Source organism: Papilio machaon, chromosome 10 (assembly GCF_912999745.1).
Source record: "Papilio machaon chromosome 10, ilPapMach1.1, whole genome shotgun sequence".
Taxonomy (NCBI): Eukaryota; Metazoa; Arthropoda; class Insecta; order Lepidoptera; family Papilionidae; genus Papilio; species Papilio machaon.
Genome location: NC_059995.1, coordinates 1,122,732 through 1,149,717, shown reverse-complemented (window position 1 = coordinate 1,149,717; position 26,986 = coordinate 1,122,732). Strand labels below are relative to the sequence as shown.

Genomic DNA, 26,986 nt, shown 5'->3' with positions numbered 1-26,986 from the left:
TATTTACAAAAGAAGTAATACATATTCAAAATTTCCTTTGACAAAAGATAAGCACAGAACACATACATTAAAGGAACGTTAACAACTCAGTCAGAATTTACATACGCTAATAGGATTTCATGTGGTACTGTTATATCATTCACTCACTCGTATTCATTCATTCATAGTGTTATTACGAGATGATTTGCAATTTTTTACTCTAATGTTTTTTGAATGAATCAATGCAGAATTTGTAATCTATTTGTTTGTTTTTTATAGTAAAACAGTAAACCGCATACGGCTCATTGACTATTCCGGTGGTCAGGTCTGTTTGGAAGTCTGCCAGAGGTTTTATTGGATTTCTTTTTGTTCGTACGTAGATGTTTAATTGTTAATTTACTTGACTTGTTAAAAAATTTTCCCTATTGTTTTCTGTTTTTTAACCTTTTGGATAGAATACAGAAAACTGAAAAAGAACATTTTATTTGAGTATACACATTGAGTTGTCAAAGTCATTGAATCTATTGAATTAAATAAAATCAATTTAGTCTTATATCGGACAAGTTAAATCCATATAGTGTTAGTGTATAAAAAAGATCCAACGATTATTTTAGTAGGATCTTTTTTGGAAAATTAATGAGGTTTAAAATGAACTACAGCGTTATTAACTCGTACAAAATAGAAATGCGACCGCTGCGGTTGCGGTGTACACCATATGTGTATTATTTGTTTATTTCGTAATAATTAGCGAAATACATTCATATTGTAATTATTAGACCGTTTCAGTGTTGGTTAATTTGCTATGAATTAACAAGTTAATGTGATATTTGACTGCAAATCATTGATATATTTAATTTAGCTTGTTCATTCACATTGTTATTGACTATTTTAATGTTATTTAATAGAATGCAACGAAATTATTTGGTTGAATATAAGTAGTTAAAAAAATTGAATTATAATGTTATATCACAACGTGTTTGAAGAAACTGTTCTCTCATCGCGTGTATGTATTTTTAGCCGACTTCAAAAAGAAGGAGGTTATCAATTCGACTGTATTTTTATGTATGTTACCACGAAACTCCGCCACTTGTGGTCCGATTTCGATAGAAATTATTTTAATCGAAGGGAAGTGCTTGCAGATGGGTCCCATTTTTTTTTAATTAACTAGAAGACTAGTAGATTTTATATATATGAAGAGAACATAATTATTATCGAAAGCTATAAATGTCTCCTAACTTAGTCCTCTTTCCCTTCCCATCCTTTTCTTATTAGGAAAGGATGGGAAAGGGAAGTGGATTTGGCGGAAGAGGGGACGCATAGGAAGGAGAAATATCCTCTTTCTGTGCGTCCCCTTCTCCGTCGATTAAAGGTAGGCAACGCATCTGAATTAGCGGATGTCTATGGGCAACGGTCGCCTCGCTATTGCGGCGAATCCAGGTGGCCGTTTGTTCGTTTGCCACCTTATGATTTATCATATAAAAAAAAAACTTATGATAACGATGTTCATTTGTCTATAACCATTTTTTTATCTTTAAAATCATATTGCTGTATAAACTACGAAGTGTAAACAATGAGATCAACATCTGAGTTAAGCCAAAGCTTTTACAAATATGGCCGCCCTCTCCCCAAAAACCGGGAGCGGTAAACTTTTAATGCATTAAACAATAGATTGATGGATTACTGACCTTATTCCGAGAGAAAGGGCATAATAGCTTTTTAAGAAGCTTTATAATAAACGATGTTTTAATGAAAATGTGTGTATAGGTATTATATACAATTAAAAATAACGGTTGTTAAATCCTCTCTCAGTATTTATGTGGTTCGTTTTACATATTTACTCTTTTCGCTTATGTACAAATTAAATGTAAAAATTCCCTAAATTTTTTTTCCTAAAAATAAAATTTCCACTTTCCGCATAAAACGTGACAGCGTTTTATGCGGAAAGTGGAAATTTTATTTTTGAAAAGTGTTTATTTTTCAGCGGAATAATTTCATCAAGGCATTAGTTTTCTTTAAACTTATGAAATGTTTGCTATGAAATTATAGGGACGATAAATGTCCACCCTTCAACTTATCTAATATTGAAATTGCTTAAACTGTCAAAGCTGTCCGCGACTACAGATACCTTGCAGATAACAGAAAAGTTTATTAAGTACTCCCAGGCAAAGGTACGAAGATAATATTTTTGAAAGATTATTTTTTTAATTTTTAAGTCAAAATGACATCTGTTCTATGTCACTAAAAAGAAGAATTCTACGATTGTTATAAAAAAAAACTTGAGAGGTGTCAAGGGACACCCGGATGGAACGAAGTTCCTTTCTATTAATTAGTGAAGGAACCAATGTTTATTCTAGGAATAAAAAACTTAAGTCTTCACTAGTACATTTTATTTCTATGAATTTTCGATATATATTGTCACGTCATTGCCATGGTGAAGTAGTTCTCATTCGTCGTTAACATACTTACTATAGCAAAAAGTGTCGTGACAACTTTTCGTAAGATTTTTTTCCCTTTCACAACGCGCGATAAGGAACTTCGTTCCAAAAATAAAAACAATTGCCGTAAATTTCCAACACTGATTAATAAAAAATAACTGAGGGACTATATCGTTCACGGGATTTTATTTCTCCGTATAACGACATACATCCGTAGGGCACACGGCGGAAACTATCCAGCGCGTTGATCATTTCATTTCCTAAATCAATTCTAGCAAACGGTAATTTTACAACGAGCAAACAATTTGTTACTTCGAATGATATTATTTCTTTCACACCTTTGAACTCAGAGTCAAGTGTTAAGTCAGGTCACTAAAGAGGACTTTCAGTTTAGATTTATCAATAAAGGTCATACAAATTAGATTTGCAATTTCTTGTTTAATTACATATTAACGAAAATCTATTACTATTATTTTAATTTAATTAAATTATACGATTAATTAACGAATTAATAAATGTGTCTAACTATATTAAAGTTTGTTGAAATTATTCTTAATTGTATAAAAAGTTATAGTTAACTAAAGTTTTAAAATGTTTTTGCTTAACTTAAACTTAGTTTTGGATCAAATCCAATAAGAAAACTTAAGTAATAATAATCTCTAGATTAGTTATATAAATGTTTTCATAAGATATTAAATTTAATAAACCACGAATAATATTTATTGTGCTTTAAATGAAACGATGACTTTAAGATTTTTATTCAACTTATTCGCGCGTTAAACTTAAGATTTTAAATATTTAATAAGCCAATTGTTGTAAAGTTAATTGCTTAAGACTTACAAATGTAAAAAAATAACTAACTGATTTAAAACAAAGTGTCTATTCAGTTAATTAATACTACATTTAAATAATCTTTAAACTTTTAGACTTTTTTGCATAAACTCGATTTAATTATTCCCAACATGGTTCACAGTGTTGCAAGTTTCAAGCGCTTTATAAAGAACAAACTATAAAATCAACAATGTATTTAAAAGTACCAATAAAACTTTTATTATAAACTCCGTTAAATGTTCCATAAAACTTTAATTACTGCATCGAATAAAGGGACCGTTTTATATTTTATATTTCGAACAATATACCAAAGTTACATTTTAATGGCTCAACTTTCTATGCTTAAGTGTGTCGGTATAATTTTTCGTAAAATATGGAAATTTTATGTGATCTTTAAGAAGAACAAAGTTCTCAACAAGTCGGGTTCGAATTTTTAAACAACGTTAAAGTTGACAAAAATTTGATTCACGCCATTCATTTTCATTTGAGACACCTGAAAGATTAAAAGAAAGAAAAATTAAATTTAAAATCCTTGCTTAATGGTTAAGACTTATGGACTATCGCTCTAGCGGTTCTAGGTTCATATCCTACAATTCGACCATTGTAGTGAATGACATCCTAAATCAAGCTTTAATAATATATATTTAACTAGCTGTCGCCCGCGATTCCGTCCGGGTGGAATTAAAAAAAAAACTTTATAAATAGCCTATGTGTTCTTCCAGACTATGTTCTACATATGTGACAAATTTCATTACGATCCGTTCAGTCGTTCCGTAGATACCTTCAAACAAACATCCATCCATCCATGCATCTAAACATTCGCATTTATAATATTAGTAAGAAGTAAGATTATAAGATGTATTAGTAAATTAAATAAAAAAATCTACTAGTGTATTAAATTAACAACTGTTTAATTATTTAAATCAATATCTTCCAAACAAATACATTTAACGAACTAGGGTACTTATAGGAAAGATTCCCTTCCTGTGCGTTCCCATCCTCTGTGGACTAAAGGTAAGCAAAACGAGCAGTGGTCGCTTAGTTATTTCGGCGAATTACGGTGTCTGCTTGCTAGTTTACCACCTTACAATATAAAACTCTCTTTTTTAATTTTCTCTTAAAATTTATGCGAGGTCATTTTGTTGAGTTTACCTGTGACGTAATTTCAATATGGTAATCGAAACTTTCAATTCCACTTAGCGGCGACTGCCTGACATTAATAACTGTTCCGGCACTGTTTTACTTCGAAAATTTACTTTCACGTTTTATTAAAGTTATTTCAGGCCCCAACTTTAGGGTTTCAACGAGTAATTTGGTATTCATTTTAATTAATTAGCGAACTTCAGTAACTGATTTTATCAGTGAGTTTCCAGTGTTGAAATTTTTGTCGATAAACATAAATTGCTCGCTCTATTTATTAAAAGATAATGATGGAGGTGACAAGATAGTTTTATTTACCTTAGTTGAGGAGAAAAGACAAGATGACTAAGATAATTTTATTGTGTAGACATGTTCTTTTACTTGATATTTGGTTACTAACAGTTGTGTAGAATATAATTCTGACGGTTTCTTATTTTTTTTAAATTGAGGAAATAGAAGTAAGCAATATAACGTTTTTGTCCCAAATCTTTGGTATTTATTTTTGTTATTACTGGCAGTATTTTAACATCAATTTGAAGCCTTAATAATGCAATAAACTTCGCATCAAGTTGACAACCCTAACTCGAACGGAAGTTAATGGACCCGCTTCCAGTATGAATATTATACGAACTAAATCTTTTATATTAAGGACGGAAAATGAACGGTTTCGTTGACATAAACTCAATATTGGCGGCATTTCAATGTAAATAAATTCTATTTAAATTTTCATAAGACATCTTTTGATGGTTCAAATTTGAGCCAGAAAAAAAAACAGACATATATATGACACACCGGGCAAACGTACGTATGACGCCATCCTTGTCATAATCTGTTCAGTCGTTTAAGACGACAGTGACAACGGATTAAATCACATTAAAATCTATAAATAAGGACGCAGGAAACACTAAGAAACTATTAAGAAAGTGTCTATACTTTTATTATAAAGATACAAGATTTGATTTCTGTTAATTTGCATTAAATAGTCCCGAAACTTCTGAATCGACTTGAGAATTTCTTTCACTGCTGAAAGGTTACACTATTCCCGGATGACTTAGGCTTTATTTCTTACTGGATTTCCTTTTAATTCCACGCGGAGGAAGTCGCGGGCATCTATTAGCTAAGAATATTTATCAATGACCTATATCTATATATATAAAAGAAAGTCGTGTTAGTTACACTATTTATAACTCAAGAACGGCTGAAATGATTTGACTGAAAATTGGTGGACAGGTAGCTTAGAACCAGGAAAAGGACATAGGATAGTTTTTACCCCGTTTTCTATTTTTTATTCCGCGCGGACGGAGTCGCGGGTAAAAGCTAGTCTATATATATAAAAGAAAGTCGTGTTGGTTACACTATTTATAACTCAAGAACGGCTGAATCGATTTGACTGAAAATTGGTGGGCAGATAGCTTAGAACCAGGAAACGGACATAGGATAATTTTTACCCCGTTTTCTATTTTTTATTCCGCGCGGACGGAGTCGCGGGTAAAAGCTAGTTAAAAATAAGAACCAATACAGGTCAGATAAAGATGCCAAGTCTCAAGTGTAATTTACTTCATGTTTTAAGAAGCTTTTCTGAGAATTGTGGAGATTGTTGAGGCTCAGTTTAATTCCGTCTTAAGTGGATTACTTGTTTCCTCACTTCACTGGGTATAATCCACCTGCTTCTGCAAATACATTTCGCTTGTTCGCAGTTCCCTTAAACTGTTTGGTTAAATAACATATAAGTAAAATAAGTAGGCTCTTGAACTGTTAAGCAAGCTTTTAAGTTGTGCTTTTTAATATTAAACTTAATAGTCTGTAACTGAATGGTGATTGATGTAGTTAGGTATGGTACATTACGATATACCAAGCTTTTTACGTTATGAATCTTTTGCCCCATGTGAGGTTACGTTTATAATGTTAGTTTGTGTACGGGTATATATGTATTACATCCTATTGCGATCAGTATACCAGAGAGCAATAATAAGGAAAGTGCTTAGGGTTCCGGAGCCTTCTTAGGAGATCCAGGAACTCTCCTCTTCTTGAACTTGATTCTGGCCATTGAGGGGGTTTTAGTGGGTCAAATCCCACAGAACCATGTCTCTCCCCTGAAGGCAGTGTATTTTTGGAAGTTTTCCCCCGAAAACAAAAAAAAGACTAGAGGGCGAAACTGATTTTTTCGAGTGAGGTATTATTTGATTAGTTTTTCCCAGAATGTAAGAGACAGTCAAGGGTTATTTTAGTAATATTTTCTTTCAACGTCACGGCTATTATATGTGATATTCTAAATTGGGTAATTCATACAAAAAAAACAAACAAATGTAATTTTGAGTTAATACATTACGCATTTCGTTTACGTAAAGTTCTTAATTATTAAATTTATGTCGAAATCGAGTGCAGACAAAATGTATTGAACACTGAAAATTTAATAACGCCGGAAGGCAGAGTGCAATTTTTGTTGAAACATGTCGACGTTTAAATTTATGAAGTGTACATTACTCTGATATTAATTGCAAATCATATTACGAAAAGTAGCAAGCTTTTTGTATATATTAATGAACTTCATATTTTAAAATGAACTTGTAATTATACGAATATGAAAATAATAATTGTCCTTGTGAATCATTATTATTTACAGTTTCACATTATCAACTTTAAAAGTGCATTGTGGACTTACGATATGGTACAATAAGTAAATTTTCACCACACATCTCTTGCCGAACTGGTCACAGATAATTAAAAAAAACATTGAAATTCAATAATCCCGCCTGACTCTATATAACTAAGTCAGACTAGGTCTAGACTATTACGAATCTATCATCACCTCACTCGCCAAAATCAATTCGAAGACCCAATTATCAACATATGTACATATATAAACCTGAATACATACACGCGTAACACATTACCCTCCTGTCAGTCTGGTAAAACGGCACCATATTTTATACCTGAATGAAATTTCTTTGTACAAGGTTTCTTAAGACAAAAAGTGACATATTTGTTATTCCAACAAACGGTACAGTTGGAAGCGAGCCAGATAGAACCCTGTGTTACTAATCAGTTATACCTGGCCTTGTGTAATTACATTGAATTTATAGTAAGAATAAATATAAAGGAAAGTTTGTACGAAAGGAACAAAGAGAGCGATGTAATGCTACAGACGAGGTGTTGACGATTGTAGTGTAGTTGTACTTTTTATCGTGGATTTTCACTCTCGAGGACCTTCACATAAATATTGTCATCTCTGTTTATGCAATGAGAATGACAGAGATGATAATATATTTTCTGCATTTATTTTATTTCGGAATGCAAACTCACAGTTACCTGGACTAAGCCGGGACTAATAATGTAAAGTCAATTTTAATGGAAATGAGAGATTATTTCACTAATTGATAATTTCATTTACTGTCTAACGATTTATTTTAGAATTTTTATTTTATCTATATATGTAAAAGAAAGTCGTGTTAGTTACACTATTTATAACTCAAGAACGGCTGAATTGATTTGACTGAAAATTGGTGGACAGGTAGCTTAGAACCAGGAAACGGACATAGGATAATTTTTACCCCGTTTTCTATTTTTTATTCCGCGCGGACGGAGTCGCGGGTACAAACTAGTTAATGATAAAAACATGTCTGTTTTTAATTAATCTGTGAATACAGTCTTTAAAGGATCAATTGTTTAGTTAAGTTTGTTATGATTTCTCATTTCTATTGAATTCCAAAATAATTATTTGGTTCTTCACTCATAAACCTTATTGAGTAGTAACTCATATAAATTGAAACTCTACACGTTTTAATGAAATCAATATTTCATCGACCGCGTTGTCATGGTAACGGACTAACATCCTCAATAACACGAAGGAAAAGATTAATTGCCTGACATTAGTAGGGATATACGCCGCCACCTCGAGGAGTTCCCCGGGGCCTCGTGTTACAAGATTTAATAGAACGAACTAATCTTAGCTTATCCCTAATTGATTTAAAAGTATAAAATAATTCAAAGATATAATTATTTAATTTATTTTATATCTGTATTTTTTAATGATTAAATATTTTATACTATTATTGAAAAAAATTATAAATAAATGTACAAAAATTAATTACCAATTAATTAATTAATTCAATAAAATTAATTAAAAATAAATTAATTAAAAATTAATTACATTACCTCCTATATTTTCATGATCATGGAAAATATTACCTGAAAAAAGAGATTATTTTATTTAGTTTATATAAAAAAATGTTATCAAATTATGGGTTTGTGTTTACTTAAATTCAATACATAATGATTGACGTTACGTCAAAAATTCTTAAAATGGTATTCCAAAATCAAAACATTCACAAAAAATATTTTTCTTTCATTTTTCGAACAGAGAATGAAGGAGATACCGAAATTTTTTAATTAATAATCCGAATATTTTAACCAACGCATAAAACAAAAATAATCTTCAAACTAATATCTTTAAGGCATCTAATTAAACGTTGTAGAGACTGTTGTCCTTTGGGCCCAATTGGAAAAAAAAATCCTATTGCGCCGATAGTTTGCCAGGCAGATCGGCCCAACGGGAAACACGCGTTTTAAATAACGAGAAATACGAGACTGTTGTAAGCATCTTCTTGCTTAGAAAGACAAATATAATATGAACCAACCTTTATTAGAATCGTGTTGATGAACGACATATTGCAGCCCAGTAATACAACGTTGCTTGGTGTACGCTAACGACCTTAATAATTTATCAACAGATAATGCCATTACAAATGTTTTTATGACAACGTTTTATTTATATACTATGTGATTTATATAAATACGTGAATAATTAGCACAGGGCTTTATCAAGCTGTAGTAAGTTAAAGAAGACATAAATTACAGCGGGGAAAATCTCGAATCAAGTGACGCTTCATCCTTTGAAATCGATCAAGAACTGTGTTAAATACTAAAGAACTTCATAGGAAAGGTATCCGCTCTAGTTATAGGCCAGTTGGTCACGGACCTAAAATAGAAAAAATGATATTTTTTATCGAATTTCATGATAAATGTGTTCTATTTAATTTTATCAGGTTATCGAGAATAATGTATATTAATATGTGCAATGAGTATTTACAAATTCCCAATTTTTTTTCATACATCTCAACAAGAATTGTTTTCACATAAATTGCTGCAAGATTGACTGAGGCGAACTAATGAGAGAAGTGACTGAACCTTGTCGTGACGTCAGCAATATTTTTTGCAAACGTGTCGGGGTAAGTCACTACGTTAATGCTGTATCCATTATCCATGGGGGATTATTAACTTATACTGACTTATTGAGTTATGGGTTGGGTTGGAATAACAGTATTTATAGCTACTATTAGATATATTTAATTCCAATAAGATTTTTACGTATCAAAGTTAACTTGCAATGAGAATTGGTGGCACTGATTGTATCAACGCGAGGTTCTATGTGTGCGTTTGTATGTGTGTAAGCAAGTTTATGTGTGTCTCATATAACCATAACTGAGAAAAAAATATGTTTTTAAGTTATTGTATTTGACAATGAAGTTAAGTAAACCATAATATTTCGCCGTGCAGATATAAATTTAACTAAATGGCGCTGTTTAAGTCGATTTATTATAATAAATGACCATCTTAATAGTCAATAACTTTAAGTATATTAAAATAAAATTTACCCAAATATTTTAACTTGCACGCCAAATTCAATATAATGTTTCATAATATATATTTTCAGTAACTACTGTTTAGTTAAGGATTTTCGTAATTTTTATTCGTGTAGTATTTAAGTTTTTTTTATTACAAGGTGGCAAACGAGCAAGCGGCCACATAATACGCCGAAATGGCGTAGTGACCGCTGTCCATAGACATTAGCAATTGCAGATGCGTTGCCTACCCTCAATCGACGAAGAAGGAGATGCACAAAAAGAGAATATTTAACCATCCCATCCTTTCCTAATAAGAAAAGGGTTGGAAGGGAATGAAGACTAAATTAAGCCTCCGGCACCACACTCATCAGACGAAACGCGGAATTACTTCCACTTGACGCATGTCTTCTGTGTGGTCGTGGTATTTCACCGGGCGAGCCGGCCAGTTCGTACAACTGATGTTGTTGCCTGGCTTCTACCACGGTTAAAAAGGTACAGTATATGATTGTAAAATTAATGTACATACAATGAAATCTATGTGATAAATTAAACAAAAATCAGATCTTATATACCCTTATCAGTATTAATTCAAACATAACAAAAACCAAATATTTGTTTGGAAAATATTTTTCTCATGTTTCCAATATTGTTTCGTTTCTAATATACATATCGAGGTCACCGATCCGTAATCAAAACACGATCAAACCCCGGCCACTCGAAATGAAAGGGAATGAAATTTCGCCTCGATGCCGACTCTGTTTTTTGTACTGTAATGAAATTGTATAAAAATATTGTATTTCGTTACACGCACCAGTGTAGAAATAAAAAAATTAAATACACAAAAACGTTTTGTATTACCAAAAGAACATTTTATGATTGTTAAAATCAAGTTTTAAGATGTTAAATATTTTATGTTAGTTTAGCTGAAGTTAAAGTCATTATCATACTATCATACTTAAATTATAAATGTTAATGTTTGGATAAATGGATGGATGTTTGTTTGAAGGTAACACTGGAACGGCTCAACGGATGTTGATAAAATTTGGCACACATATAGAACATAATCTGGAAGAACACATACGCTATTAAGTTTTTTTTTTAATCTGATGAAGTCGCGAGCGACTGCTAGTCTTAAATAGCGATCAAAATAAAGGTTCCTAAAAAAATCAATAAGTCTAATAGTTTAGGATTAGGGTCAAATATACAAAATATCAATTTATAGTTATTGAAACAAAGACGAAGCAGAAAAAAGTTGAATGTGAATGTCAGAACTCGTGTGAACTAAAAATTAAGCATTAAGTGTTAAAAGATTCTACAAAAATTAGGTGTTACAATTCGCGATTTCGTCTTTGTTTTGTCGTATATAGGTTAGTGTTCAATTTCATTATAAGCTAGGAATACTTAGCACGGTTTTAGCTCTGGAGATGTGCCAAGCCTGTCGAATTAGGGCGCTCACTTCGTTAGGTAAATTGATAAGGAAAGGGGCGCCTTTTCAATTTAGCATAGTTACTTAGGTAAATTTGGTGACATAGGATCACAGGCTATATTGTTTTACATATTTTAGTTGAACGTAATGTAAATTATACATTTTAAATTAAGTTATTTTAGAAATCTACAACTTAATTTTAAGTACCGTTTTAAAATTTTCTCTCATCAAAAAATTATATTAAGATATTTTGATAAATTGAAACGTCAATTGATTTTGTAACGGATTACCGATCAGGCGGTCAAAGGTTCGATTTCCGCCGTTCAACCTTTTTTTGTTTACCATTTCCTAACACTCCCTTAAATTAGAGATCCAAGATCCAAGTTCCAAGATCCAAGTTCCAAGATCCAAGTTCCAAGAAATATTAGTAAACTTAAAAATCTCTTGATAATTTAAAATAATAATAAATCATACAAAAATTATATGAATCTTAAAACGTTGTTTCATGTTCAAACGAAATAAGAGTTCGTAATAAATTTTCCATTAATTTCTACAAATGGCATGATTTAGTGCAATTTATTTTAATACGTCTCGACAACTTAATGATGAAATTTATTGTCCGCAATGCAGTTAACTGTAGCTACTTTTACGTTACCTGTACTTTAGTATTTGACGAATTATATTGTAAAAATAATAAATGATTACAAACAAAATATTTATTTAAGTTTTAGTTGAAATTAAATTTCAAAATAATTAGTATTTGGAATAATATTTGCTTGAAGATTCTTCAAAAATGACAAGATGGTTTTATTGTCGCTTCAGAGCTTTGGTGTTACAAACAGTCACAATCAGCAAACACGTGTCAAACACCAAATATGTTTGTCGAACATCCTTTGATTTGTGTAGAAAAACCGCTGAGACGCCGATCACTGACACAAATATTGAACCAAACAAAACAGGCAATCACCATTCCACACGTTTGCGTTTGTTGTTTGGTGTTTGTTGTTTGCCAAGCGTGCGTAGCGAGCTTTAAAAATTTGTAAAAAATATTCGATACTGAATCAATTTAATAAATCTTAATCAAGTATTAACATGTCAGTAATATAAATAACATCTGTTAAAGCTGAAAATAAATAGGCAATATAAACTGATAGGTAGATGAAATGAAGCTTTCATCATGTTATATTTAATGGGCAAATATAAACCAAAATTATGCAAAGTAATTAAAATTATTCGTTGATTAATATTAAAAAATTGCTATTATATTTTAATTAAAACCCAATCACATAGTCCAGTGATTTTAAGTAACAATATTGTAGGTTAAATTTTGTGGACTTGTGGAAAATTAAAAAAAATAAAATAAATTTAATCAACATACTAAATATAGCGCTAGAAATAATTATATTCTAGAAATTATATTCTCTATTATATAAGTAATGCTACATAGAATTTTTAACATCTCAAGTGCAAAAGAAAACTAGCATCTTCGGAGCAAACGAGAAATTCATCCAACTTCAACACAGTTGTCATAACTTTAAAAAAATTTCAGCTTAGTTGCGCACGAGGGGATTTAAAAAGTTGCAGCCGCAAGTTTACCTTACATAAGTGTATTTGGTAACTTTATCTTGAGAAATACTTAGCACTTATATTACTTCGCTTAAGATGACGTAAGAATGTAAAACTTAACTACACTAACTTTAAGATAAGTTACTAAGTAATACTAGATTAAAGATAAAATGGAAAATAAAATAAAATTAATCATATCATTTTATGACATTGTCTTTCTTTTTAGTTGATTTTATTCGATATCATTAAATCTTTTTCAAATAATCATTTTAGTAAAAAAATTATTTTTTCAAAATAAAATACCCAAAACAAATAATTACAAATTATGTAGTATAATTTGTAAAATAATTTCGTACTATAGTCAAAAATTTAAATAAAAATAAAAAGTTTAATCGCCAAAAAGATTCACTATTAAAATAAAGTTGACATTAAATCCAGGTAATTAGATATTCCAGTAACAAAGTCATATCGTGGGGCTTCCACAAAATATTTATGTATATTTTCCACCATAAAAAGTAACCGCAAAAGCTGAAGGCTGGCAGGTCTATGCAGACTATCGCTACAAAACAGAGAGTAAAAAAGGAGTAACGTAATATTACCCTAACAACTGGAATCGCGCCAGAAATTTGGCCTAGTTCTACGTGACTGAATTTAAATTCAATATGTAATACAAAAAGGTCTCCTAAAAACTAATTTATACTTAGACTATTTCTGTATAATAATAAGCCAAAATACCTAAAAACTCTGTTACACAATGTTTAGTTAAACACGTATTTTAACCCTTTGACAATCGCTGATTGACATTATTGAGGTCAACGTGGTTATATGTTTCACTATAAATATGTATCACCACAATGTTTTCAGTATAAGTACTTCATTTATTGGTAAAGATTGCATTTCGCTAGCCAGCTCATAATAATGTTTTAATAACCATGATTTTTCAAGAATCCCCGTCTGGCGTTGAAGTCACGGTATAAAAGGGTTGATGTATATTTAAGCTAAAATTTATTTGAAACACTAATTTTTTTATGGTTAGGTTTTTGTATCTTCCAGTTACACCGTGGTTTTACATAATAATTTTGAAAAATTTATTATTTAAGATACTCCTTTTTTCACTCATTTATTAGTTACTAAAAAATAAAAAAACACTTAGAATTTAGTTAGCTTTAAAAGCCCAATCATGGTAATTCCGTTTCTTATCCGATTTGATTTTTCCTTGATTATTTATCGTTACTATTATTCGTATATTTTTGTCAGTCATAACCTAAATGAATAATCCGTTTTATGAAAGTTTGCCAGTATTGGTTCAGAAAATTACCATCACTGGTAAATTGGACGTGGCCCAAATTAAGAAGTTTTAGTGCAACAATCATAAATTATTTTAATGAACATAGTTTTAGTTAAATGGAATGACTTTGTACTACTAGTTTCCTTTCCTGACATATTACGACTGATATATGTTTTAATTATTACGCTTTATGTAGCTACAAGCTAAACGTCATCTGAATTATAAATATTCCGGGGTTCTCAGCACGTACATTTGAAAGAATATGTTCGTTGGACCATTTTTAAAATTTGCAATAAATTTGTATAACGTTCCTATCGGTCGTTTCTCGCGAAATTTCTTGCTAAGCCTCCTGGTAGATTCACATACAATGTTAAATATGGCTATGCAAGATTTTAAGTGGGTCGCAAATTTAATTCTTTAACTGCAAACAATGTGACGAAACTTTCTAAATTAAAACCATAGAAAGTCCTACAGCTAATTAATAATAATAATTCTATAATTTTATGAAGTTGTTTTTTTAAAGTTTTGTGACTCACTTAAATTTAATAAAGCAATACTATTACACTCACCAGTAAATAACGCACGCGGTTTAAACTCCAATCATACAGGGTTTTTACAAAATTAAAACCATTTGATTCATATCGATGCGGCTATTTCATCTGAATTATAAATATCACTGGTAGATTCTCATCGCTTCGTAAATTCAGTGAGTATATAAATACTGAATACATAATGTTTAAGATGTAAATATCGAATGACTTGATTACACATTTGATTTCTTTAAATAATGACAATTATGATTGCTATTTAACGGTTCTAAAAGGTTCAATTCTTTTTTGTTTTTTTATATTTTTTAACATATAAGTAAAATTTTGTAAATTGTGAATTATATAAATAAATGAGAACTTAAGTCATTACTTTAAATATAATACATAAAAACTAAAATATGTCATTAAAAGGTGTCCCTTTAGGCAAGGTTCCGAAGATACTGGCAGCGTTCCCCCTTTGAATGGCTAGACTAATTCTTTGTCCGAGGTAGCTGCCAGCTCTTCGGTCTCCTGGTAAGTTATTGTTATGTGAATTATCTAGATCGTCTAAATATATAAAAATGAACCGCTATCTTCCTTAGTCACGATATCAATCATAAACGGCTGCAATAATTTCGCTAATTATTTTTTTGTTGCATTTGTTATAAAAAAATTAGAACATTAGGATCTCGATTAAATTCGACGTATATATACTCGTAGAACATAGTCTGGAAGGCTACTTATTAATTTTATTTTCGACGGGACTGGCAAAATATAAATTTAAAACAAAAAAAATATACAACACATTATGAATATTGTTGTTAAATTTAAAATTAGAATATTAAACTAAAAAGCATATTTTTTCAACTAACAAAACTGAAAACTACATTTTGTAAAAAAAGGAATTTATTAACATGCAGTGCCATTTCATTAAAAGCTCTTTTGAAGCGTTCCTTGTTCTAGACTCAAATAGACTTTAGCCTTTTGAAGTACAGACTTGAAGACTGCGTTTTAAATTAAAAAAGTTGAATGCAGGCAACATGTAACTTGTGTTGTACACGCTAGAACGATCTGAACTCAGTCCCATTTCTTTGCATCCACATGTTTTTGTTTGCCCGTCTTCATTCCGAGCCAGTACTCTTTAAGGCTGCCTTTCTAACAAACAGGAATAAAATATTACTACAAATATATGTCCATAATATATTATATTGCACTTGTTAAACTATGACTTTATTTTTCTAGCGTCATTTATTGATATTCACCACTTATTAATAAAAATAAAAACGTATACGGACAATAAAAAATTTAATTTTAAAAACAAAGTTTTTTAATTGACTAATTTTGGATTATTAATAACCTATTTTTACTTAAAAGATCAATTGACTAATTTTTTATTTACTTATTTGTCGGCCCATACTTTTATGGTTCTTTATTTCTTAAATAGAGGTAAAGGAACTTAACTGCCTAATTAAATCGTAACTAGTGAACCAAATATGCATTGCAAATGGCAGTTGTACCGATGAAGGATGTCTCATACATAATTATTCACAATCATAGTCGCAACAAAGACTGGTGGACGCTAAGTGAGGGGACGCTTAAATTGTCTAGAGAGCGCATTTGTTACAACGTCTGGTGATAAATTGTTTGTGTCATTTGCAAGCTGGAAGCATGCAAAATGGACGAGCACACAGGACTCGCGGACGTACAGACATTCGATATATTAAATCACGGAGACAAAAATAATTTAGATACTTTACGTTAAAAAAATTTCAACACTCCGGGAAAATAAGAATGATACGGTACCTTTTTTGGTAGCAATAGCACGTATAACAGTGGTAGATCCCGCAACAGCAATATTTGTTGGGTGCACGAATTGGCCGGGTCGACCGGAGCAAAGCAATACCACGACCACACAGAAGACAGGCGTGAAGTGAAAACAATTTCGCGTTTTGTCTGATGAGTGTGGTGCCGGAGGCCGAATTTTAGTCCTCTTTCCCTTCCCACCCTTTTCTTATTAGGAAAGGCTGGGAAGGAGAAAAGGATTTGGCGGAAGAGGGGACGCATAGGAAGGAGAAATATCCTCTTTCTGTGCGTTCCCTTCTCCGTTGATTTAAGGTAGGCAACGCATCTGTATTTGCGGATGTCTATGGGCAACGGTCGCCTCGCTATTGCGGCGAATCCAGGTGACCGTATGCTCGTTTGCCACCTTATAATATAAAAAAAAACGTTGAAGTGCGGCATAATTAATTCTACTGTTTAGCATACATGAGGTTACAATACAAACAAAAACATAAGAACGAAAAAACATGTATGAAATACCTATTATAACTCTTTATAATAGACTCGATAGAAAATACTATGACACCTTCTTTAGCAAATTCAATTCATAAACATGTAAACTTTTACGCATATCGGTTATCACGGAAGGTAAGTAATAAACACTTAGGTGTAAATTATTTGTTTACATTAAGAAATGCGAAATGACTGCACAGTTTTAAGCACTCAAGCGGAAACTGGATGATAAGGAATACCTTTTTATTGCGGGTTTTAATTATGATTTAACATTTTATGACTGAAAATAAAACAATAAAGTCGAAAAAGAACTTATAACGCTTAACTAATCCCTGTACGTGTAAGACATTTAACTTTCAAGATTGGAAAAGCTTTTTAGGTTCTTTCAAAAGTTACAGATTCCTCAGGGAAGACGAGAACATAAAAGTATTAAAAGCAAGGTTCTATCTAATAGTTTGCCTACTTTCATATTCTCTCAGCCTACGTAAATGGGTCAAAGAAGTTTGAGCTTTTCAGATCTTAGTACTCTCTGTTCACATAGGACTGTGTTAGGGAATTGAGTAAAACAATTTGAGGGAATTGAAACATAATATTTTTTTTTTCATTTTGTGTTAAGTTACAATTCTGTTATTATTTAAACTATCAACAAAAGTGGTAAAAACAGGGTAGAAACTGACAAGGAATATTTCCTTTTCCAATTTATCTTTCCCTGCTTATTCACTTCCCTTTCCCATTGTACTAGAAAAGAGATAAAGGAATAAAATTGGCCTCTTTTATTTTTTTACTTTTAAAACAATCAACCCTAGTTATTTTTTTATTGTGACTGAGTAGTCACTGTTTGCCTTGAATAGATATTTATATCTTCACCGGGTTTGCGGTGGCCAGGAGTAGATGATGCTTAGCCTAACCCTGAAGAGTAACTTATCAGGAGCCTCAGCTCGGGCTGTAACTTCGTTATTATTACCGGATTGGTAGGTCGAGCTTATGCGTAATAAAAGTTACAAATGATGTTTAAATCAAATTACACAGCTAAGCAAAAAATATACATTTTGTATGATAATCAATTAAGTATTCACCGCTATGTTACGGCACAAGTTTGTACAGCTGTTGTGGGTTGTAATCAAAACAATTTCCTGTTGCCTCGCGTCTGTAAAGACGTGACTGTAATGCGTTATCGGCGTATTGTCTCGTCTCATGTGTCAAGACTTATAACGCGGAAAGTACGAGAAATACGAAACAGAAGTGTAAGGAGAAAAAATAGAAAACTTTTTTAATCTGAAAAAGTCTAACTTGTCTTTTTCTTTAGTAATTTTATTTAGTAACACCCTGTAAATAAATTATTTGTTTCAAAATTTTGCACAACTTCAATCACAACAATATTGACATAATTTACTTTATTTATGTAAAAATCTGTATAAAATTTAAATCTAGTTATATTAGTTATAAAAACACGAAAAAGCAAGACACGTGTCGGAATTAATGTTACGCAACGAAGAGTAGCGTATTGTTTTAATGTACCTATTTTAAATTCAATTGAAAAGACTTTATTTAGGCACGTCACATTTCCCTCTAAAAACTGGCAAATTCGTAACGTAAAATGAAATAGTCTTTTGTAGCTGCAAAACCGAATTATTTCTTTTCTAAAACACAGACAGGTTCGTTATCATAATTGGAGCGGTTGTTAAAGTTGGTAACCGGATAAAACTCACGTAACATAATTTCTAAATGTGAGTAAGATCGGGTAACAGGAAAATATAGAAATTCTTAATTTTTCTATTTAATTTTTTAGTAAACGTTATTACTATGTTTCGTAACTACTTTCGAGAGGAGAGAGTTTCCAAAAAAATCACGAAAAATCACGTGTATTTATTTTCGGACAGATGATGTAAAAATGAATATATTAATATTATTTTGGACATTTCTTTGTATTAAAATAGCACTTGATATTAGATTAAGGTTGACATGACAGTTTGAAAATCACGTTATTATTAACGACCCCTTCCGTTTTATTTTAGGGGGTCATCGTTTTTATTTGCTTATTAAATCCTTTTAAAAGTATTGATAATATTTATAATTCAGTTCCTTCGTTACAACATTGAGAAATTTACGTTATATTTTATGTCCAGAATAAGCCAAAGTAATATTAGCATTTTTACATACAGCCTTACCTTACGATTTTACTAGAGCTCTTTAATGAAGGACTCCCGTAGCGTATGAGGTCGGTGAATAATGTCAACTTACAACAAGCTTCCGAGTGAGGACGCGACCTCAATGAGCAGTCTGTACTCTATGTAGCGTCGCGTACACGTGGCCGTATGTGAGATCTGTGTCAAGACTTGTATTACAGCAATTAAAGTCTGACTTAAGGAAAGATTTTCGTTCTTTAAAGAGTAAAGGAGCAATTTATACTGCAACGAAAAACTTGTTTAGTATTAAGTCTTATAGAAATATTTTTAATATGGAAAAGTTGTATAGATTAGTACCGACCCTCATAACTAAGGATAGCTAAGTAGATAGATAGATGATCAAAATAATGTTTTTAATAGAAATAACATAAAAGAATAGAAAAAATATAAGATATTTATTCTTGTTGAACCTTTTATTATCATATAGGTGTTTTGAAATGTTTCGAACATGCAAGCATGAGTTTACACTGTTAAAACATAGTACAAAACGCGCTATTTCCTCTGTTAAATATGAACAAAGAACAGAGTACATCTTTAATATACAAATGGAGCATATGAAGTGGTTATAAATCCAATAGTTACATTGCAGCTAACAATATATCATATTCCGGCAATTAGTGAGTCCCAAACTACCAGCGGGGACCATAGAGCATTATAAATCAGAGAGTTTAATAAACAGATAGCGACGTTTAATTTACAAATGCTTCTTGTTTTACTACTTGCATAAAGGACACATCTATGTTTTAATTCTGTAATATATTTTAAAAAATTAATCTTCAGTAGCTATCGCCCGCGACTTCATCCGCGCGGAAAGAAAAAAAAATTAACAAGTAGCCTATGCGTTCTTCCAGTCTATGTTATACATCTCTGCCATCTGGAGATACCTTCAAACAAACATCCATCCATCATCTATCCATCCATCCATCTATTTAGCCGTTCCGGAGATTACTTGAAACAAACGCGGTCTCTTGTACAGAAATACAGACAGAAAATAATTTAAAAACAAGTTTTTTTTCGATGTTACGTTCAGACTGGATACTCCAATTTGATCAAATTTAATTTATATTAATATTTTACCCTTAACATTTTATGTTTTGTTTAAAAGTCTTGCATGTCATCAAAATATTAAGATTTTATAAAACTAAAAGCTTATAATCCCGTGTTATAAAGTTCGCGATTAATTTGGCGTTAATTCATTTAATGTCCCATTCAAATAACTAAGCTCACGCAACCTTAACTGAAGACTTAACTTTGTTCAAGCTTAGAAGGTGAAATATGTTTCATGAGTACTTCAAAGTTATATGCGATATTTTTTATTCAATAATAATTCATAAAACGTTTCTATTAATTAAAGTTTAAAATAAGATACTGGAATATTTAAATGATGTTAAGATGTTAATAATTAAAGTAAATGAAGCTTTCAATCCATTCCGTAATAAAAATAATTTACAAAGCACACAAATCACACAACCACACACATGTTTAATTTTCAAATTACTGTTTTTCATATCAGGTTTTTAAAAATAAGTGAGCAAAGGGGTCATTTTAAATATAGTTATAAAAAACAAACTTTAATACGGGAGTAAATCTTGACCCCTTTTTTCAGTCGGGTAAAAATAATAGAGTAGATAACTAAAATATACATAGATCAAGTTTATAGAGTCGATATTAAAATATTAGCTATCGCCCGCGACTCCGCGCGGAATAAAAAAAAACTTAATAAGTAGTCTATGTGTTCTTCTAAACTTCTGTTCTTCTACGACTGTACTAAATTTCATCAAGATCCGTTTGAGCAGTTCCGGAGATACCTTCAAACATCCATCCATCCATCCATCTAAACATTCACATTTATAATATTAGTTAGATATAAGCTTTTATGTACAACGACCTCTACTGTCCTTTAAATTTAAATCATAAGTTTTCATTTATGACAACTTCGTTCTCAATTGCTTGTATTACATATTTACACAAAGTACAAATAACTTTTTTAATTCAAAACCATACTATTGTTCCATAAACAATGGAACCTTACCTTATTTAACGGATTTAATACGAGCTGAGTGCTATTAGTATAACGTAACATACCGGTGAAAGCTTACGTTGATGTATTGATTGTCAATAGCTTTTGTTGAATGTGACGTCATGTACAAACGCAATATAAAATAAACTTATAGACCAGATAATAAAACAAAGTGTTCGTTTCATTGTTCAAGTTTTATAATTAATAGTACTACAAAAGAAACGAGATTGTTCAAATGGTAGTGATTAACGCCATCAATTCCTATTGGCACCAATAATTTCTTCCTTCGTATTGGCTGAAATCAAAACTAACATGAGTTTAAAATGAACTATTTTACAAAGAAAGGTGAGTAATTAAACAAAGTTATATTTTATGTTCAATAACGTTTTTTTTATTTCTATTAAAGTATGTTTAAATAAAAATACATTTTTTTTAAAACAAAAACACTTTTTGAACAAAGCACGTGTTACGAAAAAGTACGCACTGTTTGTTATTCCATTCATCAGATTCATTCAAATGTTCGCTTTCATACAAAACGAAGATTAACGCACTCCTTTATATACTTGTAAACAATGAAAATAAAAATATATGTAACGAACAAAAAAATGTTTCCGAACCCAACTTGACGTCAATGCAAAATAATTATTACCATAAAAAATATACATTTTTTTTTAATTTTCATTGTGTTCTTGTTAATATTGTAATGTTATTTTAAATATGTAATTTTAAATTCACATAATGTAAAAGTATTTTTAACGTATTTATACTTGGTTCTAAAGAATTATAATTTCGTTATGTACGATTTTTATTTTCTTTCTTGCCATATTCGCCGACAAAATTTACCTAAAATCATACCGCTTATATATACACCTCCATTTTTTGTTGATTCTTAAGAGTTGAATCTGTTCATATATGTACTAAAGTAAATTAAGTTAATTAAGGAAAAGTTAAAGTTAAATAATGTCTTTTCCTTTGTTTCTTATTGCTTATTCTTTTACAATGATGTTTATGATTTATTTATAAGAACATCAAAATAACTATTTAAATACCAAACTAAAGAAACACTGAAAACTGAAAACGTAGTTTTAGTCCGACTATGATTTAAAATGCGACCGTTATCACGTTAATTTAACTGTAAACCAGTTACATGAACGCAATATAAAAATAATTTCAATTGTTTTTCCTATTATTTATTTATTAATTATAATCCTTTATTAAATAAGAAAAAAACTGTAATATATTTAAAAAAAAAAACTGCGGTAATTAATTAAAACAAATTCATTAAAGTAAAGTAAATAACAAATGAATTAAAATACCTTTCTTGTACTCATACTTACTCGTTCGCTCGAAATACGAATCGGTTCAGTATTCAATACAAATCGCTGTACCGTACATAAGAAAATAACATTTATCGTAAATATTTCATACTGACCTATTTTAGCTGGATTACAAGTAACACAGGTGAAAAAAGCGCACAGAAATACACACGCCTTCCAATCCATCTTGTACACACAAAAGTCCGACAAAGATAAAAATAATTAAGTTTTTTTCGATTCACATCTTTCCGCACTGTTTTCGTATACGCGTAGAGGTTTCGTAGCACGTCGTAGATGCGACCGTCCGACACTACGGCGCCCAGACAACTGAGCTTCAAGCTACGGGTACGCCAGAGTTGCTGTTATTGATTCTTTTAAATGTTATTTTTGGCGATTTAACATGTAACATTAGGTTCTATATGATTGATATTAAATTATCTTCATCAAAATAACTTACATAGGAAATTTAGTAAATAAATAAATTTTACTTGCAAAAATGAACATTTTATATTTTATGTATACATAATAGACAACTGTGTCAACATAAAAAAAATATGAAATACATTTTGTTGTGTAAATTTAAAGATTAGATTATCTATTTTTCACTTGATTGCTTGAAAATAGCTTTTTTATACTTGGTTTTTAAATAGTTTTTTTTGAAGACAATTTATGTTTAAAGTATTTTTCTTTCTTGTTTCAAAGAATCAATAAGTTCTTCAATTAATAAAAATAACTTAACTAAACTAAAAAAGTTTCGAAGTTAAATTATTACATAATGAAATTCAGAATTGTGACTACATATTCTTGCGAAATACAGTTAGTAAAGTTATTCAGTTGGTAATACAAAGTTACCCGCAGTAATATTTCAAAGGTATAAGTAGAGAGCGCAATAATTCGCACCAGCGCTCAACCAAAATGATAGATATGCAATGAAATAGTTTCTGTCGAATTGAAAGCGACTTTGTCAAGACGTCGGATGAATAAAACACTTGTTGTCAAACTTTGATCCATTGTGACAGACTTGAGACAATCAGTTTTGCAATTTCAAGTTTCGTAAATAGCTGTTGTGGCAACTTTGAAGAAAGGACAAGTTATTTTACACAACGGAATAATAAAGCTTTATGCGCATAATAAATTGTTATGATACCTCCTGGCGATGTTAAAAATATTGCGAAAATTTAATTTATACTTCTCGACAATGTTTAAAAACACAAAATTGTGTAAAAAGTTTAACTTTCGTGAGACATAATAATTAATTCATTAAGAACAGGCTTAACTCACGTTTGATCGTCCGGTGACGGCATCGACTAGTTTCGGACCATCGGGGTTCCATGTTCAGGGCGAGTGTTTATCTTGAAGACTTCGCAGTCGCGACGCGAGGGATGATTACACGTGAGTTAAGCCGTTTCTTAATTAATTATTTAAAAACACTACTTATTTCATTTCCGGGGATTATTTTGCATTGTAAGCAACGGAAACACATTTAAATTTCTTTTATGAAAAATTCATAGTAGTTTAACGTTGTTGAACGATTTTGATCAAACCTTATTTAATTGTAAACGAAAACCTTATTCATTAATCGTTTAATCTAATACTAAAAAAAATATGATGGTCTATTTGATAGATTTTGAGTTGATTTAGTTCAAACACAAACAAGATGCAACGTTCTATTTTATAAGTTATAGTAAATAAATGATAGACATTTGGCAGTGAGATATTTCGGTTCAGGTAAGACCATCTCAAGGGAACGAGCCAAATCGTCTACTAATTAATAATGACTGCTACATTGAGGACGAACGGATGTACGGAGAACACAAACTATTCAACTACGAAATATGTACATGAAGAACAAACGTATGTCTTATTGTTTCAATATATTAGGTCCTTACATATGAAATTGGCGTTTTGTATGGGAGGAACAAAAAGTCGAATATTTTTTAATATAATATATTTAATTAATCAAAGTATGAACCATTATTTTCTATGCACTTTTGCCATCTCATAGGTAGTTCATTGATCCCTTTACTAAAAAACCAGTCGGACGGGAATCAATAAAATCTTTGAAGGCGATTTGGACTGCCCCATCGGAGTTGAATTTTTTCCCTTCCAAGAAGTTATCCAAATTTCGAAAAAAATGGTAATCTGTTGGAGCAAGGTCCGGGGAGTACGGAGGATGACTTAGACTTTCCAATTGAAGCTCTTCTAATTTAGTAGCCGTCTGTTGCGCAGTGTGTGGTCTAGCGTTGTCGTGAAGCAGCAGTGGCGTGGAGCGATTGACCAGCCTAGGTTGTTTAGCCGCTAGCTTTTCCATCATGGTTTGCAATTGCTGACAATAGACATCAGCCGTAATAGTCTGTCCAGATTTGAGAAAACTGTAATGAACAATACCGGCACTAGTCCACCAAACGCTTACAAGTAACTTTTTTGGGGTTAATTTTCGCTTGGGGCAGGATTTGCCTGGCTGGCCAGGATCCAACCATTGCGCTGAGCGCTTCCGATTATCGTAAAGAACCCATTTTTCATCACAGGTAATGATTCGGTTTAAAATACCTTCATTATTGTGCCGGTTTAGTAATGTAACGCAACAGTCGACGCGCGTTTGCCGGTTTGCTTCAGTCAATTCGTGAGGTACCCACCTTTCAAGCTTTTTAATCTTCCCAATTTGCTTCAAGTGAATTAAAATAGTTTTATCACTAACATCGCAGCCTGCAGCTAAATCGGACGTGGTTTGCGATGGATCCGCTTCCACAATAGCCTTCAACTCTTCATTATCAACTTGAGTCTCAGGCCGTCCACGGGGCTTGTTCTGCAGATCGAAATTTCCAGAACGAAAACATTGGAACCAAAAACGAACTGTGTTTTCTTTTGCAACACGACCGCCATACACATCATTCACCCTTCGAGTCGTTTCCGCAGCACTAGTGCCACGGCGGAACTCGTACTCGTAAATAATGCGATATTTTAAGTTTTCCATTTTGTAAAATGAGTGACGCAAACAGAAAAAACAGAAGAAAAAAAACAAATGAATGACGGTCATCGAACCACAAATACATGAGTCTATAGCTGTACAAATTTGAATTTGGAATTCCTTACCAAAGAGGAGAAATTCGTGATTAAAGTGGCCAGTACGAAAAACGCCAATTTCATATGTAAGGACCTAATATATAATTTCAGATTTTTGAGACATAGTTTACATACGATAACATGTGAAGATTAAAGATTTTTTTCCTTACATCCAAATTCCTATATTTATGGAGATCCTACTATTCCTTTGTATCTGTCTTTTATTTATTTGCAAATTTTGTCATTAAATTTCATTAATATGGAGGTGGTAAAGAATAACAGAACCACTGGATTATATGATGATGACTTTCTAGTAACAAGCTCTTGTTTTTTTCGGTAGCCGCCTGCCTATAAATGCCTGCATATTAAGACTTATATATATTTAAATTAAATAAAAATTATTCTGTTTAATTATTTATTTATTTAAATAAATAAATAATTAAACAGAATAATTTTAGCTAAATACTTCAAGATTACTTCTAAAAATACAACACCAATAAACATAAGTAATTAAACATATATAACTACATATAAATATAACTGAGCTTTAAGCTCTTAATTTTTATTTAATTTAAATATATATAAGTCTTAATATGCAGGCATTTATAGGCAGGCGGCTACCGAAAAAAATTAAGCTTAAACTTTAAGTTTCAGAAAACATCGTGCGCCGACCCCATGTGAGTGATGATGTGCCAGGGAGATAATGAGCAAGTAGAAAATTCAAAAATTTTCTTACTGAAAAAAAAAGTGATTCCAAGTAAATTAATTTAAGATCTTATTTAAAGATATTTTCACAATTTTATTTAATTGTCAAATACGCTGCGAAGCTACGAATCTTCTACACTATTTGTTGTATACAATCATAGTATGTTACGAAGCTTTACTGACATGTACATAAGTACTCACGCTTCACAGTCCATTGGATTAGTCAATATCAAACAAGGTTACATTAGAAGCGACATAAAGCGGCCACATAATTGACATGGCGCTGTGTAGTCACACGTCATCTGTAACTGAATAGCTTAGTACGCTACACTTACAATTTATCAGAATTCCTTCACATGTTTCTTGTTGAATAGTACTCGTGTCGCTTCGAGAAAAGTATTGTGCTCGACTTGATCGCTTCCAGAACTTGGTTGGACTATGCCTCGACCTCCATATGTCAAGAATAAATAATAAAACTAACATTAATATATAATTTTTATTTTATAAATAAGTAAGCGGTTGTTCAAGGTTGCGGGAATATCCTGGAAGCGGATTGCACAGGTCCGATCATCGTGGCGATTTTTGGAG

The 26,986-nt window shown here is 31.3% G+C and overlaps 1 protein-coding gene across 1 annotated transcript in view; it reads right to left on the bottom strand.

Moving 5' to 3' along the window:
* LOC106708049 overlaps positions 1–22,942 on the bottom strand; it is a 51,879-nt gene extending 28,937 nt beyond the window's left edge. Inside the window, exon 1 of the mRNA XM_045679641.1 lies at positions 22,747–22,942. Coding sequence (XP_045535597.1) covers positions 22,747–22,816 — 70 coding nt within the window. The 5' untranslated portion in view covers positions 22,817–22,942. The remainder of the gene's footprint in view (positions 1–22,746) is intronic.
* Positions 22,943–26,986: the final 4,044 nt, after the last annotated feature.